Raw genomic sequence first — 22346 nt, 5'->3', positions numbered from 1 at the left:
TCTGCATTTGAAGCTGTGCGGGTGCTGTTTCTTTATTTTGTCTTGTGTGCGCCAATGTGACGACCCGCGTGGTTGTTTTGGGGTACATTAAATAAACAATATTATTATTATTATTATTAAAGGCTGGAAAGGAGGTCACCTCCTCTCCGACGTTCGCCCTGCTGAAGTGGAAAGAGATGGGAGGAGTTTTCCCCGAAATCTAAACCTGTCACAGACTATCGTTCGTACTGATATTGTCTTAGTAGAAGTTAAATGTATATACATAATTGAAAAGCCATAACTTGACGACTACCTGGAGATTACGGTACACGTTACAATTCGAGGGCTGTGAGGGGGTATCATTTCGAGACGAGAAAATGTTTACATTTAATTCGAGGGAGCGGTGGCTCACTCCTTTACTTCTAAAAACTGTGATTTTGAGACATTCTCCTTCTCGTCTCTTTGTGTGTACTTTCGTATACCTCAATATTGGGTTGCTTCAAAAGGTTACTAATTATGTTTGTGTGACTTTTATAACCGATTCAGTTGTATCTCTAACGGCTTTCAAATAGTTGTGAACACCGCTTTTGTAATTTTGAGAATTGAACTCGTAAGGGTCAGGTGCATACTCGCTTTAATTGTTTTGAAACTTGATTGACAATCGATTTACTGTAAGGGGATGGGAAAAGGGGACTTTGTGCAATTAGAATGAAATTCCAGACATCTGAACTAGCACTGAAGACGCAAGGCTAGTGATGTTATAAATAGAATGTCGAGCACAAAAGACGCAACAAAAGTGTAAAACTCTGTTGTAGGACCCATTCTACAAAAGCTGTAGGACGGCTTTTGCAGAATTAGGATGTTGGCTACAAAGCTTATTTATTTCTGTGTTACACCTGTCTCAATGAGCTTACAAATCTTTAGCATTCGTTTATGTTAGGTAAAAGTGTAACTCAACCACCGAGTCTGAAAATTGCGTATGTATCTTTAGACTTAAATACAGGCTGAATCTGCTATGTAAGAAATTTTCCACAGTTCAATTTTTTATCAGTACTTCGAATGACAGAATTTCTTATTGGGCGTAAAACTGCAACGCCTTACAACTATTTTTGAATAGCTGTCATCCGTGTTACAAGAACAAATGGAAGCAGAAAAACGTTATCGTCTTAGGATCAACTGGCGATTGTTGCAGTTGTTTTTGAATGGCAAGCTGCGAAGATTAGGTAATCGTAAAATATTGCATATACAATCTATTTTTCCTAGTTTTACGCGTTTGTTTCAAAATCTCGTACCAGCACTTCATTTTCAAGATCCAGTAGGAGTAATTAAGCAAATTTTAGCATCCCTTAGACACACGATATTACGGTTAAAAGCTAAAGCAACCATAAAAACTTTATTGCCTGAACTGTGATTGACTAGCTGCGTCGCTATGTGATGCTTAAATTACGATTTAATTTTCTTTTTTTTTACAGAACGAAACATATTTGTGCACTGCCTTCCACTTTGCACCAAATCAGCATAAGTATATTGGTAAACTCTTCAAACAACACCCGCAATTTACCATTTCTAGGGAAGCACGATATTTCGAAACACGAAAGAATAAAACACACAGACAGGACAGTTTTTTTCAATTAGCAACCGACATTTATGATGCCTCCTCAATGAGTCAGCACTTTTTTAACCCAACCCTTGGATAAAAGAGGAAGAAACCCGCAAAAACAAAGAAGATAACCTTGTTGAAAAAAGGAAAAAAAAAACAAGATACTCAAATTAAAAGTAAAAGCAAAAGAAAAGAGGAAGGAAAAGGGAAATTCTTATCTCCCCTAGAAAAAGAAGAATAAAACACCGCCGGAAAAGAAAAGAAAAGCGCAGAACCCCCAGCTTGTGCTCACTGCTCCAACTCCTCTTTCAGAAACTCAGCTTCTGCCTTAGTTAACCTAAGGGAAGGTGAGGCATAGTTCAAATCATCCCCGGCAATTTTAAAGGGCTCGATAATTACTCGCCCTAGTCTGTCTTTGTGTCTCCCGATGACTCGCGGAGCATAGAAGTCCAACTCACAATTCGAACAAATGCGATTGTGCTCCACAACGGGGTGAAGAGAGACGCACGTGTCACCTCGAAGAAGTGCTCACGGAGGCGAGTGTTGACGTACCTACCGGTCTGTCCGGCGTATACGTCGGGCAAACCAGTAGGTGCATCAACACAAATCCTCTACCTTCTGGTTTATGTTGGGCTTTCCAACAACGTTCTAAAAAACCAGTACTCCCTTTCTGTAGTTCGCACTCTAAAATGGTTAAGCATGGTATTGTCCGGTCCCTCTTTCTCTCCTCCCGTGCGAAGTCCCGTGTCCACCTTGTTTAAGCAGCTTATCAACACAGCAAGAACGCCTCCTCAAAGCTAGGTACCCTAAAGATCTTCTTTTGACCACCCTTATTCGCCTAATTTTAGGTTTCACGAGCTCTCGCTCTCCCTTAAGAAGGACTTCTCAGGTAGTTACTTACCCTACGTCTATAACATCTCTCACCGCTTGAAGAACATCGCAGCGCGGTATAGTACTTCCGTTGTTTTCTCGAGCAAGACACGCCTAAAACAACTTTTCCAAAAGGTCGGTGACAGCAGTGCCCCCAAAGTTCTCCATCCAGCATGCCAACCCATTTGTCCCCTGCGACGAGAAGGTGGTGTACCGCATTCCTTGTACCTGCGGGGATAGGGGCTTCGGACAGACGGGTAGGTGCGTCAACACACGCCTCCGTGTGCACTTCTTCGAGGTGACACGTCCCAAGTAAAACGTTTTGCAAGTGATACCACTTTCAAGTGGTTTATTGAACAGGCACCACTAGCAAGTGGTACCAGTAGCAGGTGGTACCACTTGCTAGTGGTACCATTGCTACTGGTACGACTTGCATTTGGTACCTGTTTAATAAACCGCTTGCAAGTTGTAGCCCTTGTGGAACCACTTGCTAGTTGTACCACTTAAAAACAGTAAATTGTCATATAGATGCACAAAACAAAATCAGCTGTTAGTCTTTCTTACTTTTATTTTGCAGTTGAAAGCTTTTAGGGCAGAATTAAGTACTTCGGCTGATGAAGATTAAACATCCTCAACACCCAGGCGCTTCAGAGCTTTTCGGGAGTCCTGGATCTTTTGATACAGGACTGTCGACATGTTAGTGATGACTTGCTGAACAGGCGCCTTGTTCTGGTGTTCCAATGGTGCACTGTTTCTTCAACGACAACAGAAAAATACTAATATAATGACATCTCATGAGGATACAGTCATATGATTGAACAGATTGAACTCATACACCTATGCTATGACGAGGCTAACCTTGAAGAGACTCAGTTCCTTCCGGACCATCACATATTTTTTTTGTTTGTCCTTTGGTGCCTCCTTTCCCCCGTAAGTCCTTCGGGCAAGTCCCACGGGACCCCAAATCGCTTGCACCATGTCTTTGGCTATCATGGTTGGTTTAATTGATCTGCTTCATTAATTTTTCTGCTTGATAGGAGCCGATGGTGGTCCCCCGATTCACGTGGCACTGTAGGTCAAAAGGGTATTGTAGCTTTGTCAGCGGTCAACACCAAATCCACAATTCACGCCAAGCCAATCGTCGCGATGAGGTGCCTCGTGCCACTTAGGCGTTCGTGTGCGAAAATCTCGATGCTCCAAAGTCATTACTGTCGATGGAATCGATCGCGCGCTGCTCGTTATGCAATTGGGCAGAGTAGGCAGATTTACTCAGGGTAGAAGGAACACACTCCCGTCAGGCTTGGTGGAACGATAGACTGTGCCATTTATCATGCCACTGGGAAAATTTTGCCCCGATGACTGACGGGAAGACAGACTAGGGCGAGAACTTAAGGCTTATTCACACGATGCATCTTTTCAACGCGCCACAGTTTAGCGAAACCAAGATTTCGCGAAATCGGCCTGTTCACACGTGGAGTTTGACGCGCAAAACTTGTGACGTATTGACTCACAAGAATTGCGCCAAACCTTGTCGTCTGCACCGGGAATACGCATCAAAATGATATGAAGTACGCACAGTGTAAAGAGACAGCCTGTTTTATTAATGCCACTCAAAGAATTTCGTCAGATTCGGCTCACTGTGTTTACTAGTCCTGCCAAACCCGGGAAAAACCGCGAGATGATCTCGAAGAATTTCGGGCATTTTTGCACCTCTAATAAAGAACGTTATCCCCAGTCATCATGTCTATATATAGTGCTTGCACCCGCCGCGACTGTTGACGAGTCTGCACCGCGCCCCCAATCCGTACTGTAGGCACCGTTCACACACCTGCAACCGAGTAGAACCAAAACTTTTCGCCCGTACGCACCGCTTCTCCGCTTGTCGCTCGTTTGTTTGTTTTCTTTCGGCTTCGGCTCGAATACGGAATCGGCCGAAAATCAGACTCCTCCAAAAGCTCGCTCCTCCTCGAAGGTCAGACGTCATAGCGAAGTCGAGCGGCCATTGGCAGCGTCCGCGTTTCTCCTTCGGGTGATTGACTTGGCGACGGTGAGGTTTCAGCGAAAAATTGCTCCAGAAGCGAGAAACACGCGCGACTTTTTTCGGAGGCGCTCCACCTTCTCGGTCGCGTTCAGACGGGGAATCTGTTTCCCGAAACCTAGTTTCGCGACACAAGATTCGCCAACAAGATGCATCATGTGAATATACCTCTCCTCTTGAGTCCTTTAGAATTGCCGGGGATGATTTGAACTATGCCTCACCCTGCCTTAGGTTAACCAAGGCAGAGGTTGAGTTTTTGAAAGAGGAGTTCGAGCGGTGAGCACAAGCTGGTTCTGAGCTTTTCTTTTTCTTTTTGGCGGTGTTTTATTATTATTCTTTTTCTAGAAGAGATAAGAATCTCATTTTTTTCTTTCTTTTTCTTTTTCTTTTAATCTTAATTTGAGTACCTTGGTTCTTTCTTTTTTTTTTTTTCAATGGGGTTATCTTCTCTTTTTTGCGGGTTTCTTCCTCTTTTATCCGAGGATGGGTTAGAGAAGCGCTGACCTATTGAGGAGGCATCATAAATGTCGGTTGCTAATTGAGAAAACTGTCCTGTCTGTGTGTGTGCGTCCCTATGTGTTTTATTCTTTAGTGTTTCAAGTCATTTGTGCCAACCTGATCTGTGTTCATGTTCACGATGTTCACGATGTCTCAAATGTGTTCATGATCACGATGTCTCAAATGCGCGATTGAAAAGTTCAAGTTTATCCCATAATCCCTTACTTTTTTCAATCTTTACTTGATCGTTATCAATAGGCTGGTTAAATCATGTTGTAATGATTGTGCACCGAAATATGCTTAATGCGTACTACGAATTCTCGCTTAGGTATGCTGTCACAATGATATTAACATTCTGGTCTTTAAACGTTGCAAACACCCAGCGCAGAATGTTTAGAGAATATGTGCTGGAGAACAATAGACAAATTGGGATAGAAGTTCATTGTCTCCCAAATTGGAACAATATTTGCATATTCATGAAAAAGATAACTTAAAAGACACACTTTAAAAAGTATGAGCGTCTACTTTCACTCACAACACTCGGAGAGCCAATCAGCGCAACTTACGGAGGCAGCTCAGCGAATGAGGATGCCGAAACATGTGTTTAGACCAAAAAACGCAGTCTGAGTTGTGACATTAAGCAATGCAAAACGTCACGCTTGCATTGCTTAATGTCACAACTCAGTCTGCGTTTTCTGGTCTAAACATAGGTTTCTGCATCGTCATTCGCTTAGCTGCCTCCGTAAGTTGCTCTGATTGGCACTCCGAGTGTTGTGCGTGAAAGTAGACGCACAAACTCTTTTTAGAGTGCAACTTATAGACTTTCTTGTTTGGCCTCAATTTACTCGCTACAATGTTTCAATGGGACATCCCTATTGAAAAGAGAAATTTCATATGTGGTTTGTATAATAAACAAATCAGAACTTAGGTAAATTATATATGACGAATATAAGTCCCGATATTATCTTATATGTTCTCATGTAAGATCATATAACAGTCATATGTCGTAATTTTTTTTCAATAACAGTGATGTGATTGGCCTAAGCCGTTTTGGAGCACCTTCTGGAGCAGCCAGAACAGAGTTTTGGAGCAGCAAAACTGGCTTTTGGAGCAGCTAAAACAGTGTTTCGGAGCAGCGAAAGTTGCCCCTGGAGCAGATATTCTTAGAAAAAAAAAAGATATTAATTTCATTTCAAACGAAGGACACATTGCTCGCCGCAATCAACTAATTATTGTCAAGATAGACAACCTGGGAGTCTTTCAACATGTAACTGAAATGCCAATGACATGACACATTTGCAATGCTTCAGTTAAGTGATACAAATATATCGGACCAAACTGCACGGCTGGTACCCAACACGCTAGCGTCGGAGCGTCCGCACACACCCACGTCTATCATTGAAATGTTTTTTTGTTGTTATTTTTTTAAAGACGCGAGAGGAGAGACGGGGGGAAAAGCCATGCAAGACCGGATGAACAATTGATGCAGGGTACCTTGTATCGGACGGCTGCTTGCACCACCTAGCTCATGTGTGCTCAATTACGGTACTCAGTTTAGTTTCGGCTTTCAAAAGAGACCAAAATTGGTTCTTTGGCGCAGGCTTGGCGCAGATTACCCATATTTTGGCGAAATGTAGCAGGATGTAGCAGAGTTATCCCAATGGCGCAGTTTGGCCTAATTGGCGCAGCAATCACATCACTGCAATAAGGACGCTCGCTTGTTTTCTCCTTTTTTTGCTTTCAAGACATCTAGAATTTTTTTTTTGCTCATACATTATAATTAATACAACCTTTGTTAGGTAATATCGTACTGATTTATTTTCCTACTGGACTTTGTTTCTGCATATTGCGTATTGCATTCTGCTAAACTTTGACGGCATGAAAAAACGATCATGTGAAAGAGCTCCTGTCAGTGACAATCTCTCCACTGTTAAAGTCAGGTCCTGGGAAGGTAGCACCAAGGTCACCGTATACGGTCTCCGGTTTGGTTCGTAGAATGGGCGGTCTCTTCTTGGGCCTCTCCATTCATGGTGAGCCGATTTAAATTATCTGGTGACAGATTGCTTTATGAAGACATTTCTCGAATATCAAAAGTTTTTGATATGCACACAACGGCGAAACAAGCGTACATCTTCGCATCGCCACCTGATGAGGCGCCGGTAACTGGCGGCGCTACATTCCCAGGGATCGGTGACATTACCTATTGTCACTGGCAGGATGAGAGTGGCAGGGAGGAGCTCCAATTGCCCCGCCTCCAGCGCGGGCATCCAACCTTCGATGATGCTTCGGCGGCTCGTAGAGCCTCGGGTATGCACGCGTAGACAAAGCCCTTTGGAAGTTAGCAAGCGCGTACTGGAGTTCGGGCGTTCAAAAGAGACGCCCTGCCGTACTCAACTTGTCAGTCAACCCCAAGATTTCGGGACACGCGCGCGCCGCCACTACTTACGCCATCTATCGGCCGCCGAAGCGCCGGCGACCGTAATTCGATTGACTGGAGCAATCTATCTCCGATACCGGATCATAGTGATTTGTCTCATTTATATCTTCTCACTTTATTAGCTAGCCGCTGGTGTGCTTTCATTCACGTTGAAACTTGCAGTGTCATTCGAGCCCAACGCAACGATGCACGTCGCGCACCACGTTCTCATCTACGGGTGCGCGACACCGGGCTACCGTGAGTGGGATAGCCCGAGGGTCGTCTGGGACTGTGGGGAGACGGAGTCCTTTGGTGCTACTTTTCCAAAGCGTTCGACATGCGAAAAGGAGGAACGTATCGTCTATGCTTGGGCGAGAGATGCACCAGCACTGAAGCTACCCGAAGGTAAGTGAGAGTGTCGTTGATTTCAAAGTTGAAGCTCGGAATGGGACGAAATACCGAAACGAATTACACGGACGATCACGCGACGGGATCCGAACGGACAGCGTCAGCTGGTGCAACATTTCGATGATATTGCGTCTTGATTGACTGGAATGTTTTGGTGACGTTGCGTTGCGCGGTGACTCGCGTATGACACAACCGATCACGCACAGTACGCCTTGGGCCCTAAACTCGTCAAACACAAGGTTGGTGCCGAAATTTCGCGGAACGCGTGGATTGGACGTCGGTGACAAAAACGCCAAGTCATCGTCGTGATTGTCCAAACGGTGCGCTCCGTTAACTTCGGCCTCGACTTCGTGTATGACGAGTTTAGGGCCCCTGGCAACCAACCACGACCTCGCGGATGCGCTGCACGAATTTCTCGGTTGGAACAGCGTGTCCATTCTTCATACCGTAACGTTCTTCTTCTACACGTGCCGCTTCACGTTCACGCACGGCATGATCTAGACGTTGAATGCGTTCTATCCGAACGCTTAAGATGAGACCCTCGGCGCCTACACAACGACGATGTTCTCTCTCACGGGCGCGTTTACGCCGTCGGACAGCTGCCGCTCTCTCCGGCCGCCCGATTTTCGCACGGTTAGTGCGCCGAGGGAACGGGCGATGGAATCGGAATTGGCCCCCAGAGCAATCGCAATTGGTCGAACTCAAGGGCGAGGATATTGTTGAAATCGCAGAGGGGAGCCCACACCGTACAACGGATAGTTAAACATTTAATTGCTAAAGTAAAGGTAAATAACACTCGAAGGAAATTAAAGCGCTCAGAAGGTGGCGACGCCATCGTTCCGTAATTTCGTGCACGTTCCAGCCGAGCCCTTTCTTCCTCTTTCTCCCTCGATCTCGGCGTGCGAACCTTCTTTTCTTCTCACTATATGGGTGCTTGGTAATATTGCCCCCCTTGCACTTTATGGTTTCAACAGGTATCCCTACTGCACTCGCCCTCTCCCAGCGCCAAAAGCCACCCGCGAAAAACGGTTCGTTTTCGGGCAATACGGCACTCGCCCAGTAGAGCTGAAGCTGTATATACCTCGTCTCACCCTACGATGGACTAAAGCCAGAAGCTACGAACCGCCAGATCCAATCACGAGCCACTTAGACATTGCGTGGTATTTCGCTTCGATGAACGTATCGGTGCCCGCGTCTCGGATCACTGATGGGAATGGGCGGACAGTGGTTCGGATCGAGCCATGAGTGACTCAACATTTTTACATTGCAAAGAAAGCCACGACGTACTGGCTCCGTGCAGTGTCGAAGCTATAAAAATGACGCAGGGTTTTTGAATTCGGAGCATTATTCCCCCACTCCTAATCGATGCTAAGCGTGTCATAGTTTAGCGTGGAACATGATTGGACCTGGCGGCCCGTGGCTTTGGCCTTTAGTCCATCGTAGGATGAGACGAAGTATAGAGTAGAGCTGTTTATGATAATACAAACTTTGCAATGATCGCCCTTTGCGCGCCGCCATCTTGGTCCACCGGGCTGTGGGAGTCTTTCTGAGCGTGCTCATGCAGTGGCTGTCTTCTGATGAACACCAGACACCGCGCATGCGTACACAGCTCAGTGACGCGACATTTTTCGCCGGAATGGTAAGCGATGGAAAGGTTTATACGGCGAGCAAGTACGTCTGCTCCTAGAGCAGAGGTTGGAATGACGTCACGTTGCCGGTCTCTGATTGGAGGACTGCACCGAACGGCTGCTGGCGGCTGCCGGCGGCTGCGGCGGTGCCGCTTTGCGGTGGAGTCGTCGTATGGTCGTAGCAGCAATGGCTGCCTTGTCTTTTTTTTTTTTTTTTTTGTCTGGACTAAACATTGACAAAGAAGCGTTATAGTGGGCTATTGGGCATCTTATAATAGACAAAAATAGGGAACAACAACAAAATCAGTATAGTATTCTTTCCCTTTCTCTCGTTTTTGATTTTGTTGTATTAGATGTCCTAAACGCCGACAAAAACGTCATTTTTTTCTCACATATTTACGGAAAAGACCTAGCTGCATATAGCACGAAAATTATGTTTTTTTTTTATATTTGCACAAAACAAATTAACCACCTAGCTATATGTTTGTGGTAACTTACAGCAGCGGAGCATGCGAAATTGATTTTTGAGATTTATTTAAAGTGGGTTACATCTATTTCGCCCTTTCTGTAGTATTAATAAACACCGTAAGAACAGCGCAAGTGAGGCGAAGCAGGTGGAAATTAAATATGGTAAAACATCCCCAAGACTAGGGCTACCTAATGCCACGAAGGTATTAAATAAAAATGTAAATAGATGTTTTCGAAATAATTCAATACCCTGCTTCGAACTTATCATAATATCTCAACCATATATGCTTGAGATATTTTTACCCCTGAAAAGCAGTTCAACACTGTTTTCTATTGCCATCTTTTTTTTTAGGTAAGAGTGAATACAGAATTTGTGCTGTTTGGTTTGAAACCATTTATCGAGTGGCAAATAAGTCTTGATCATGAAAGCTATCCCTCTTCCCAGTGTACCCGTCTCCCCCTTTGTCCGATTTGCGTTTTATGGGCTGGTCTATCGCAATGTGGGAAAAAAACAAAATGTATCTTTAACACTGTTGTCGAAACTTCCAGGTGTCGGATTTAAAATCGGAGGCAACAGCGGCATTAACTACCTTGTGCTTCAAGTGCACTACGCCGATGCAACCCCATTCCTCGGTGAGTGCATTCAGTTTGATGTGTATTACTATCATCGGTTTCGCCCAAAGGTTAATACTCCGCAGTGTTTCTTTTCAACAGACATGTGCTATGCCAACCCTTTAACCTTCCCGCTGGTTACGTTGGTTATGTCAAAGCTGCCGGGTCAGGGTAGAACCAGCGAACTACCAAGTATTCTGTCGGCGCGTTTTCTTGCGCCAAGAATAATCGCCACAGAAGTCACCCATGCTTTCCACGAGTGAGAAAATCTGAATACATGTATCTTAAATTCTTTTTTGTATTTTTGCTGCGTCACACCGGCAGAAAGCAACGACGTAAGCGCTGTAGCATCGAAATTGGAGTAAAAAAAATAAAAAGAAATTGGCCGTATTGAGTTTTTGCGCAAATACTAAAAAAAAATATTAAAAAAAAGAAGAAAGTCTCCTAATGGCTGACATAGCGAAACTTGTTTAGACAGGCCGTTGGAGCAGAGGCCTGTTTGGAGTCGTGAGATGACGTCAGCTCGGAGTACTCTGAACTTGCTAGCCTGGGTGGTGTTGTGAGGGTATGTACAGTACTTGACATGGGATGCCAGAAGCGAGCTGGTGATGTTCGATCACGCTAGTGCCGAGACCAGGAAAAGAAGTGAACTGGTGTCGTGTATGAAAATGCGAGGGATGATCAATACGTTTTGTCTCTTAGGCTGTAACTTTTTTATTCAAGGATGGAATTGGAAGATATGTTACATTCAAACAAAAATTTGGAATCTCCTTTTTGCCCAGGAACACATAACTTTGGACTACTCTCCGCATGCCGTCGTAGATGATTGAGGGAGGCTGTTGACGACACCAGCGGTGCACTGCATCGGTAACCTGGTCATCGCTCGCAAACCGTGTACCCTTCAGAGGTTCAGAAGTTCTTTTATCTAGGAAAACAGCCAAACGTTGGGTGGCGCGAGGTCCGTGCTGTAAGGTGAATGAGGCAAGACATCTTGGAACTGCAGCTTCTCCAGCGCGGCGTTGCTTTCGATGAATGTAACGACGTTACATTCATCGAAACAGTTTCTTGAGGATAAACATTTATAATTGAACCTGTGCAATATAGCCATTTCTCGCACTTTATAAATTATCTGTGACGACATTTCGAGTGCTACGTTCGCGACTTGCGCCAACTTGCGCGTCATAAAATAAACGGGGGTGGGGGGGGGGGGGGGGGGGGTATTTATTATGTTATGTAAAAGTCACTAAAAAAACACCGTCAGTGTAATAATTGTAGCTGTAGCGAGTTGTTTTTTCCTTGCGGTATCTGTTACGATAACTTCGAAACTTTTTCTCGAAATGTAGCTGTAACTAAGTGCCCATTTTAAAGTAGTTGGCTCGATCTAGGATCTATGTTGACGGAAACAAGAGAACTGGTGTGAATACATAAAAGTGTATCTCGATTCGTGACGAATGTTGTGAAGCAAAGTTTGTGTATGAGATTATGTCATATATGTGTACGATGGGTTGTTTTGACTTATACTCACCTCCCTTTTTTTGTGGCGTCTGGCTTTAACGTTGTGCACACTCGGAAGTGTGACTGTTCCTAACAACTGATCTTCACCTTCAAGAGTGGAACGCGATAGTTAAACAAATATATCCTCGCTCGTTCCCAAGCCCTGCAAGCGTGTCTGCGTGACCTGATTCCACTTCCAGACACCGAAGCGTGCGGACGCTGAATGTCGAGCTCCGTTGGAGCGGCCATAACGGCCCAGTAGGGCCGTGGTGATAAAATATCATGTGCCGGACGACGAGGTGCGCATCAATTTGGCGCAGTACTGAAAAGTGGCGCGTCCAAGGATGTGAGTTCATCGAGTCAAACACGCGGACCGTTCTCGTCACTCTGAAGGCAGGCTTCACTGTGGAATACTTACCACACCAGGTGCGAATGGCTGAATGAATGACGCTGGGGGTGGCGCCAGGCCACGTGCCACTCTGCCTCAGGTGCCATATCGTACTGGCCATATTTGTCGGGATCGCCGGGTACCCGCTGCAACCAATGCCGTCGTTTTGGTCATGAAGCTGAACAGTGTGTAGTGACGTACGCGGCCATTGCTGGGCCCTTAACTGAAGAGGAAAGAGCCGAGTCTTATCCTGGACGAAGGCGGACGCCATTGACGCGGAGGCCACTGGGGTGAAGGACCTCGGAAAGACACCACAACCGACCGAACGTGTTAAACAAGCAACCTCCGGTTACGTTCACCAGGGACTGCCTGAAGTTATGAACTTAACTGTCGGCGACCCTGGTGGAGATGAGTGCGCGAGCAATGAACCCCTTGGGTCCGAGGGATCATCGGCCCGCATGGACATCGAGGAAAGGGCGGGCACCTCTATGGCCAACGCTGGCGCCCAGGCCGATAAAAGGTCATGTGCGACAGAGCAAGTGCCGGTACCCGGGTGGTCCCCTTATGGCAAGCCGAAGTTGGAGGCCCCTCTAGTACCTCCAGAGAAGGGGGGGGGGGGGGGGGGGGGGGGGAGGGGGGGGGGGGCGTAAGCTAAGGACTTCGTAATCTGTGAGGACGGCCTTGTTTGTGTCAGTTGTGTGGTGCTGCAAAGAGATGGCACAGGTCGTAGGTTCACTTAAATTCGGGACTCTGAACGTTCGTGGCATGTCCACGAGTCGCAAACAGCATCAGATACAGAGAGTTCTGGAGGATAACGAGCTTGACATCTTCGCAGTCCCGGAAACAAAAGCAGATAATGTTAAGTTGTTTAATTAGCACTTCTAGTAGTAAAAGTGAAGGGGAAACATTAGTTCGGTAGCCCATCTGCCATTGCGGTGTAGTGGGTTCGTCTCGCGATGCTCGGGCCGTGTCCTTGCTCGCGCTGTCTTCGCAACGCGCAGGGTTTTGTGGTGACTGTCACAACGGCAGATGGCGGTACGCCCCAGCTTGTACATATGCACTTTATTGGACATAACAGATACTAAGGAAGAGACCGACAAGCTAGTGCAGCCTTTTGAAATTACCTTCGATGTTTGTGTCAGTCAAGCTAGTAATCAGGGGTGTCTATCATTTATTAGAAGGGCTTTAAATCCAAATGATTATGCTATAACTGTTAATGATAATCGTAGACTTAACGTGTGTGAGTTTTCGATGCTTTAAATGAGCTGGCGGGTGATCTGCGTTGGCTGTCCAAATCAGGTAAAAGGGAGGAAATAACCTTTTTATACCATTCGCCAATTTCTTAATTGCTCACGAAAAATAGAACTGTTATGTGATTTTAACTGCGTTTGTGAGCCCAATGACAGGTCAAGTAACAATATTTAAAAGGATGCTAGTGCACTGATGTTAAAAGACCAAATTGACGATCATTACTTTCACGATGTTGCCACTTACCAGATCAAACTTGAAACGCCGCACTGCACGCTTGTGCTTGTCTAGTAACGCTAGATTTAACAGAGCCTATGTATCAGTCGAGCTTGTGAGTGGTGCAGACAATTACAAGGTTCTTCCAATCATATTTAGTGATCACGCACTGGTGACTTTTACTCTGGACAAAGCTAAAGCACAAAAGTATCGCTTCAATTTGGATTTATGGAAATTAAACGTTAAGTTTCTAGATGATGAAACTTTTACTAAGAAATTGGAGACCTTGCTGGAGAAAATGACAGGTAGCTATCTTACAAGCTCATTTGGGTCATGGGAAATGATGAAGCAAGGAATAAAGTTAGCAGCATTAGAACGATAAAATTCTCTGTCGTTTAAACGATGCCGAGGAGAAACTGCTGCACGCTGATTTAAGAAGGCTTTTCACATTCGAATGTGAAAGTCCTAATAAATTCATTAATGATATTAGGATGACAAAATATAGTTTATCAGCCATGGAGACTGAGAAGTCTCCATGGCTGATAAATACAGTATCATATTTCAATAAGTACCAACGAAGAAGCAATCGTGCAGGCATCTGTTGAGTTTTGTCAGCTATTTCAGCGAGGCAAAACTCTTATTCTGACGTCGTTTGATAACGCCTTTTTAAAACTGACGCCAAGATTAAAAGAAGAAACGACCGATTGGCTTGAACAGCCGATTGAAAAAAAGTGAAATAGGTGCTGCAATAGATGAACTACAATCAAGGAAAACGCCTGGCCCTGATGGTTTAAATGCGACTGTTTACAAAAGACATAAAAACAATTTAGCACAACAACTCCATAGAGTGTTGACAGAGGCCTACCATACAAGAGTATTTCCGCCTTTTTTGTTCTCAGCAGGTAAAAGGCTAGCGGTTGCGGTATGGCGCCCGCACGATTTTTCCGTCTCTTATCTAGCCCCAGCCTTGTACCTGCTCCACGAGTGGTAACTTTTGCGCACTACTACGCTTTTCACGCGCTCAAAGTCTTTCTAAATATTTCTGATTTAGTGGTTTTCGATGATGCTCAGCGAGTCTCTAATTGAAACCATCTGTCTATTTTCACTAATTCAGTCATGGAAGTGCTGCGCCCTTTGAGCGGCCATGAACGAAATTAAGCAACATCTTGTACCAAGGTGCCATTTTTGCTAAAAACTACGCCACCCGTGTGCCAAAATAAGCAAAACTAAAAAATATATTAATATAATTATGGTTGACTTCGATATTTAGAGAAGTAATAAAAAAAAGGTACAAACATTTATTTCAGAGTGTCTCTAGGCATCAACTAGTTCGACTTTTCTTAGGTCAGAGTACAGTCGAAGTCTTGAAGTCGCAAGGTACAAGACAGTCGCTGCACTTGATTCGTTGAATCGGTGAAAGACCGCGCACAGGAAGATGGGCGAATGCCATGAAGTCGCGCTTTTGACGCTGGTTGGTCCCATGGGCTCGCTCGTAGCAGCAGCTGCACTTTGAATTAAGGTGAACGAAGAGTTGAGATTGCTCGTCAACCGCGATGGTTGGTCGATGTGCTGGCGGATTGATCGCCGACATCGTCTACATTTCCAGACGATGTCGGCGATGTGAGGAGCTAAATGTTGCGAGGAAACATTGCCAAATCGTAGGATGGCGGCTACCGCGATAAGACGGAACCAGGGTCTTGCACTCCTGGCGAGATCATATAATTATCGTGTATGTCACTTGCCTCCAAGCCGCCTCTCAGAAACCCGCGCGTGTCGAGCTTCACCACCTTGCACCGGAGTGCTAGGTGCAGCGGCTGACATGGGTGAGCGCATGGGTTAAAATCAAATTGTGGGGTTTTACGTGTCAAACTAACGACGGGCATCTGGCAGGCCCCAGCGGAGGACTGAGGATTAATTTGGACCACCTGGGGATCTTTTGACGTGCAACCGAAAGCTCGGTTACGCGGCGCTTTCTCCGCAATAAGACTCCGTCAGATTGCGGGCACCTCGGCCGGGATTCGAACCCGCCACATGGGGATCCGTAGGCCAACGCTCTCACCTCGGAGCCACCGAGGCTTTTTTTTTTTATTTATTTAATATTGATCTTTATGTACATGTTTAAAAAAATTCGTTCACACTTCCTCATGCAATCAAAGTGCAGAAAAAGCACAAAACAGCATAACACAGTGTGCAGCGTGCAAAGTAACACAAAGCGACACAACAGTTCACGTGTCTAATCCGCAGTTCAAAGGCCGCAAATGCATAGGCAGTACTAACCCTGGAGACCGTCGCAAGGCAAATCCATGGCGTGCCTCTACTTGGTGATGGCAGAGAACCCGCGCACTCCGAGTCGAGCCTTCAGTGTTTCCCAACGCTCAAGCCCCTCCTGCTCTGTCGTCGAAATCAGCGAGCTGGCATACACAAAACAAATCCAAAAAATGCCTCCACGCAGGTTTCCTTCCTTCGACAACATGAAGGTGTTCCGTTCTTGACCTCCACAACGCGTGCAGACCAAGGATGGTCAGAACCTCAAAGGCTCGACTATCTCTTCCCGTCCCACACTCAAGAAACATTGCACTTCGCCACGACAAATACAGATCAGCTTCTAGTGCCGCCCGCAGCTGTGCCCAAAAAAGTTCAGCATTTGTGCAAATTAGGATAACATGTTCAAGCGTCTCTGGAAAAGGACAAAGTGCGCAATTCGTGGACCACGGTACGAAAAAAACCTTTTTCACCAACCATGTTTTGACCTGGAGAACTCTCAGATGTAGACGCAAGAAAATTTTTTTTTGTAGCTGTTCTTACGGGATAGCGTCAAAGCCGTTTGAAAACATCCGATTCCACTGCTGTTCCTTCCCACATCCGATACAGTGGGACAGGAATTAGCATGTCGAGCGTGTCCTAGTACAGGGTCTTTTGTTTCACCTTGTCCAGGTACTCATCAGAGAAGCGGTCCTTAAAAAACTTAATCGCTGCTTCAATTTCTTTGTAGAATTTTAAGATCCGCGAGCGGCAAGACCCAGCCTCACCTTCTAGCCACTGTCCTATGAAATTACCTCCGAGTACTCTGAAGCAGGATAAAACAATGTCGTTCCTCTGACTTCTGAAAAACATAAAACGGTGGACTTTTAACTTAAGTTCAGCGTTTACTAACCCCAGGCCGCCTTTCTTTTGCTCGGAGCTACCGAGGCCGCTTGAGCGCCTGGGTTAGCTCGATAGGTTTATTAATTATGCTCAGTACTATTCCAGGTCTAATTTTTTTTTTGGTAGGTTGATCTTTAATTTTAAAAATCTGCGCCAAGAGAGAAAACAAATGTGGGTTTATATTTGAATAAACGGTAGTCAAGGTTGTTCCTGTGCAGCCGTCGATCGAAAGAACAGCGAACTTTGACTTCACCCTGGGTCGAACGCCGCTGAGGAGCAGTGTCACGTGCACAAGTCTAAGTTTTCACAATATTTGGGGGGTGGTTGCTTTGGCAGTTCATAATACAAAAGTCTTGAGTTTGGTAGGTGCCTAAATGGCGGTGACTCCTTCGACGCCCACGCTCAAAATAGGTTCTAAATATTATTTTGACGTCCGTAACGCCACTTCCTGAAGATGTGAAATTTTTTCAGAAATCCTTTTGCTGTCCCCCTTCAAAATAATTGTTTCTGCTCATTGTGACATCTCAAACTTAGAACTTTGGAACTTCAAAGTTCGTACTGGAAAGTGATTGAAAGTGGTGGTCACGCCAATATCATTTTGCTCGCAGGCGGCGTCGCGGTTCAACACGCATTTTACAAAAACATATGTGCAGTCGACTGCAGTTTTTATAACTTTTAAATAATGTGGGATGCCAAAAAAATAAAAAAAAATTCTCGAAGTACATTATTTAAGCCGCTCGTAACGTTTGCTTGGTTGCCCCAGCACCACAGAAGGAGGCACCGCTGTTTTTCGTGATTTATTTCACGTGATTTATATAGACAAGGGAGCTTATAATGACTGGTCACAAAATTTACAGTTGATCGGAAAATGCGTGTACCTTGTACCACAGCGCCAGAACGTTTGTTCGTTAGCACCGGTCAAGAAACATCAAGGAGGCAATGTTTGCATTCACAACCTTTTATTTGACATCCCGATCGTTTCGTAGTTAAACCCGCTCGTTATACACGAGCCAAAGCGAAGATCTGAACTAAACAATGAACTCACAAACCCCGGTTAAAAACAGGGCGGGAGCCAGACAAAACAAAATCTGCAAACTTACGAAGACGCTCCCGCACGATACGAATGTATAAAAATTGTGTCAAATTTCCAAGTGTTGCGTAGTTTACGCTTTTAGATTTGTTACGTGCAGGCGAGGCAGAAGGATATCCAGCTTGCCTTTGCTGTAGATTCAAAGTTTTGAGTAAGGTGCGTGCTGAAATGACGTGCGAGAGCTTAGAACATCGCCTCCGAGGCATGTCACGTCCGAAAGAATCACCTATCGAGCCAGTCCCCCACACGCGCTAAAGAAGACATTTTCACTGCCAATTAGGTCCGAAACTTATTCGGCACGCCACTCTTAGGCACGCAACACATGACCCCGTCAACATGTTAACACAACACCTACAACACCATCAAAAATTAGACAGGACGAAACCACGAAACTCGTCAATGCAACCAGCGACGGCTCATTGACGGGGGACGTCCAAATAATAAAGCCACTATTTTGACATTTTACGGAAGTGACGTCACAGACGTCTAAATAATTTTTTTAGGTATTTCAATCGTGGACGTCGAAATAGTCACTGCCTAAATTCGTAAGACTTGGGAGATGCATTTCTGTTGATCGACGAGCTTGATTTTGTAGGCATTTTACACAACTTATATATACTGTCTAAATAAACTACCAACTTTGAAGATGCGAGGGGAGATAAGGTTTATCCCAGCTGATGTGTTGCACTATTATTCATCTTTCGTGAATTTTCAGTCGCTATTGTAAACTATACCTTCCCTGACTAGAGCCTTATTCTTAAAAAGAACGCTTGGTGTTCCTTGGGCGCCCTGTCAATTCTTATTGCAAAAGGTAATAAATAAAAAAAAATGAATCACATTTACGATTCTCTGTAATGCAGAATTAGAGTGCAGCTCTTAAGGAGGAGGAGAAAAGGGTACGGAGAGGAGTTTGCCGTGAAATTGTGGGGCAATTTCCTGCTTAATTCCCCTGCTAAATTTGGCGGGAAAATTTCTCCACTAAATTTATGAAGAAAATTTCCCGCTAAATTTGGCGGAAAAATTTTCCCGTTAAATTTGGCGGAAAAATTTTCCCGTTAAATTTGGCGGTGAAATTTCCCCGATAAAATTGATGAAAAAATGTTCCCGTTGAATTTAACGGAAAAACTGGCGGTGTAATTCCCCGCTAAATTTAGCAAAAGCTTTTCCCGCTAAATTTAGCGGAAAAATTTCTCGCTATATTTGGCAGGAGAAATATCCCGCTAAGTTTAGTGGGAAAAGTTTCCACCAAATTGAGTGGAAATATTTCCCGCCAAATTTAGGCACCGTGTGACGTCACGTGTGACGCCATGATGGGAAACGTCCCATAATTCAGCGCATGGTTACGCCGACGGCGACGGCAACACCGCTCCAGTGAGAAACGGGCGCCTAAGAGCTGAGCTCTAATATGCTCCAGTATCAAAGAGGAAACCTCAGTCATTATCAAAGATGAACTCATTGACCTATGCAATCACATTTCATTTTCAAGTGACGTGCTAACAGATGTTGGCATATTCTCGAAAATGATCAGTGACTGCCCCAAACAAATGTTTTGCCTGCTACACAACCTGCTACAAAAGGTCGAATCCTGCTTCCATCACTGCTAATTTAAAAAAAAAAATTAATTAGTCATCATCCTAATTTCCTACGTTTTGATGGTTGCCACTCCTCTCCCGCATTTCTGGCATTGCTAGTCTGAAATTACTAGATCATCACCGTTTTATCTTTCCAGATGGAGTGACAAGGGACACCTCTGGCATCGTGCTCTCGCTGTTGTCTGGCGACACCAATGAGTATGAGTTTATTTCTCAACTTTCGCTTCCATAAAAAATAAGCTTTCACCCGTAATGTTTGTGTTGTGTGTTTGTTTAGAAAGCGGGACGTTAGCCAATCACAATGGGCATCTGGTGTCTTCGCTGTAGATGAGAAATTTAGCCACTGCAGTACCACTGCCAGCCTGGGGTCTACTTCAGAGTGCACCACGCGGAAATGGCACAAGACCACACAGTGCTTTTGTCCGTACAGTGCTCTTGTCTCACGCTCTTGTCTGTCTAGTTTGTTCCCATGTTTTAATTGTTTGTTTTCAACTTATCTACGTGATCATGAACCAACTGGCCCAAGTTGCCGTTTTAATGTGATGCTCATAGAGATCGAAACTGGCAGGGGTGGGGATTTAACTAAATATCCCCGGGTCCTGCAGCGCGGAAGCATTCTGCGGTGTGCTAGCCAGGTTGGAGGATAAAAATCAATAAGACTTAAATTGCACACATAACGAAACCTGACACACCGGAAGAAAAGGAGAAGAAGGACACAAAAAAGAGGACGGCACACACACCGTCGAGACGTTGTGTGTTTCGTCCTCTCTTTTGTGTCTTTTTTTTTTTTTTCCTTCTTCCAGTGTCTCAGGTTTTGTTATGTCTGCAATTCACGAGCTTGCCTGTACTTTTACTTTTTTCTAAGAATTAAATTATGATCTAAATCATTGAGCAAGAAAGATTTATACGAGGGTTAACACGTACAAAGAAAAGTTTCAGGCTTTCCACTCTGGGGAAGAAGGAAGACCAGCGAAGCTGTACTATGGTGGGAATGAAGTAATGGCCGGCCGCAAGTCGGCAAGCCAAGGGTGGAAAGGCTGGAAAGGTTGCCACCATTTATAAGCGACGGCGGCAACCAGTCAACCGGTTTGCCGGTTGTCTGGTGGCCGTCGTCGTTCATAAATGGCGGCAGCTGTCCGGAGTTTGGTGTCATCATTTGTTTGCTGACGGACACGATACTGGAGAAACTAGCCCCTAACAGCTCCGCAGTAAAAAGTGCTCTTCTAAGGCAAATCTAAGCGTTGAGCCCGGTTTCTGCCTTCCATTCCATCCGCCAGCTAAGCAACGCCGTCCTGTTGCAAAAAAAAAAAAAAAAAATCACAAGGAAAACGAAAAAGCAAAATATAAAAAAAATTATGCCATTGCAATGAAATCATCACTAAAAAAATAAAGAAGTGTCTTTTTAATTTACTTAAAACAATAGTTTTTTTTTTGTGTATGGCTGGAAGAATAGCAATAGAAAGTTGTTAATTAAACTGCACTTTACATTTACAGTAATCTTTTTTCCGCATTGTTATCGGTGATCGGACGAATTTATCAATGCCATTTTGAAAAATACATATATAGTGGATAAAAATTGTTATATTCGAGCTAGAGTGATTTAAATCAAATTAATCGTATTTAAATCAGATAAACCTGGTTTAAATCAAATAGATCTAATATGCGTAAATTTTTCGTCACTTTTTTTATTCTTTCGCGCTATTAATACTATTTAGAAGAAAAGGCTTGCCCATGACGTCATGCTTTTAGATGATCTCCGACCCGCCCCCAGAGCTGTGTATATATACAGAGAGTTCGGTCAATGGGAGGCGCGGGCAGAGCCAGGGCGTGCACCAGACGCGGAAAGAGGGCTTGACATGCTCTCCTGGCCAACCAGAAGCCGAAAAGAATCCCCTAGCAATGGTAGCGAGAAACAGTTTCAATCGTTTTAATAAGCGCGTAAGAGTTAAATGTAGTAACCGTTCATGGTTGAAAATAGGGTGCTCGTGATGTTTTGGTCCTGGTCATGCAGAAAGATGTAAGAAACGAATGTGCCACTAAACTCTGTTTTGCTCAGAGTGTGACCGCTCGAACGGCAGATTCCTGGACGCCTGGCGTACGGATTATGTCGATCATTCCGCTAGTCGCACTCTTCCACCGTGATTTTGGACGACCGTGATTGGAAACATCACGTGCACCACATTTTCAGTAACCGATAGTTACTCCGACGCACTTATTAAGTTTGTTTTTGGCGACCACCGCCAGGGTATTATTTCCGGCTATTGGTTGGCCGCATTCAAACTTCTGAAGACGCCCTGGAACACGCCCAGCACGCTTTCAGCCAATGGCGTCTCCTCATTTAACACCTATACTTCCCAATGAATGACCAAACACTCTGTACATACGGCTCTGCCCGCCCCTAGCGGCAAGCAGGCTGAAAACGAGAGCCGCGCCGCACAGAAGCTGCAAACGCGTTCGTTGTAGCGTTTCGCTCGTGAGACACTGCACAACGCTAGTACCTGGTGACGTTGCGACGGACGCAATGCTCATCATGAAGGGAAGCCGGCAGGAAAGTGTACGACAGAACAAAACAAAACAAAAAATCTCGGTGCAAAGTGCACATGGTGTGGGCGAGGTAAGAAAATGACGGCGCGAGACTTTCGGTTTTGGTGCAGGTA

The 22346-nt window shown here is 44.9% G+C and overlaps 1 protein-coding gene across 1 annotated transcript in view; it reads left to right on the top strand.

The window, feature by feature from the left end:
- The window catches only part of LOC115308870 (peptidylglycine alpha-hydroxylating monooxygenase-like), a 51485-nt gene that overhangs the window by 1881 nt on the left and 27258 nt on the right, over positions 1-22346 (top strand). Inside the window, exons 2-5 of the mRNA XM_042289010.1 lie at positions 1452-1509; positions 7585-7806; positions 10455-10538; positions 19827-19887. Of these exons, the coding sequence (XP_042144944.1) occupies positions 1452-1509; positions 7585-7806; positions 10455-10538; positions 19827-19887 (425 nt within the window). The remainder of the gene's footprint in view (positions 1-1451; positions 1510-7584; positions 7807-10454; positions 10539-19826; positions 19888-22346) is intronic.

The sequence above is a fragment of the Ixodes scapularis genome, unplaced genomic scaffold, assembly GCF_016920785.2.
Source record: "Ixodes scapularis isolate PalLabHiFi unplaced genomic scaffold, ASM1692078v2 PGA_scaffold11__112_contigs__length_91849675, whole genome shotgun sequence".
In the NCBI taxonomy this organism is placed as follows: domain Eukaryota; kingdom Metazoa; phylum Arthropoda; class Arachnida; order Ixodida; family Ixodidae; genus Ixodes; species Ixodes scapularis.
Note: the sequence above shows the minus strand (reverse complement) of the source record. Positions and strands in the feature narration are given on the sequence as shown.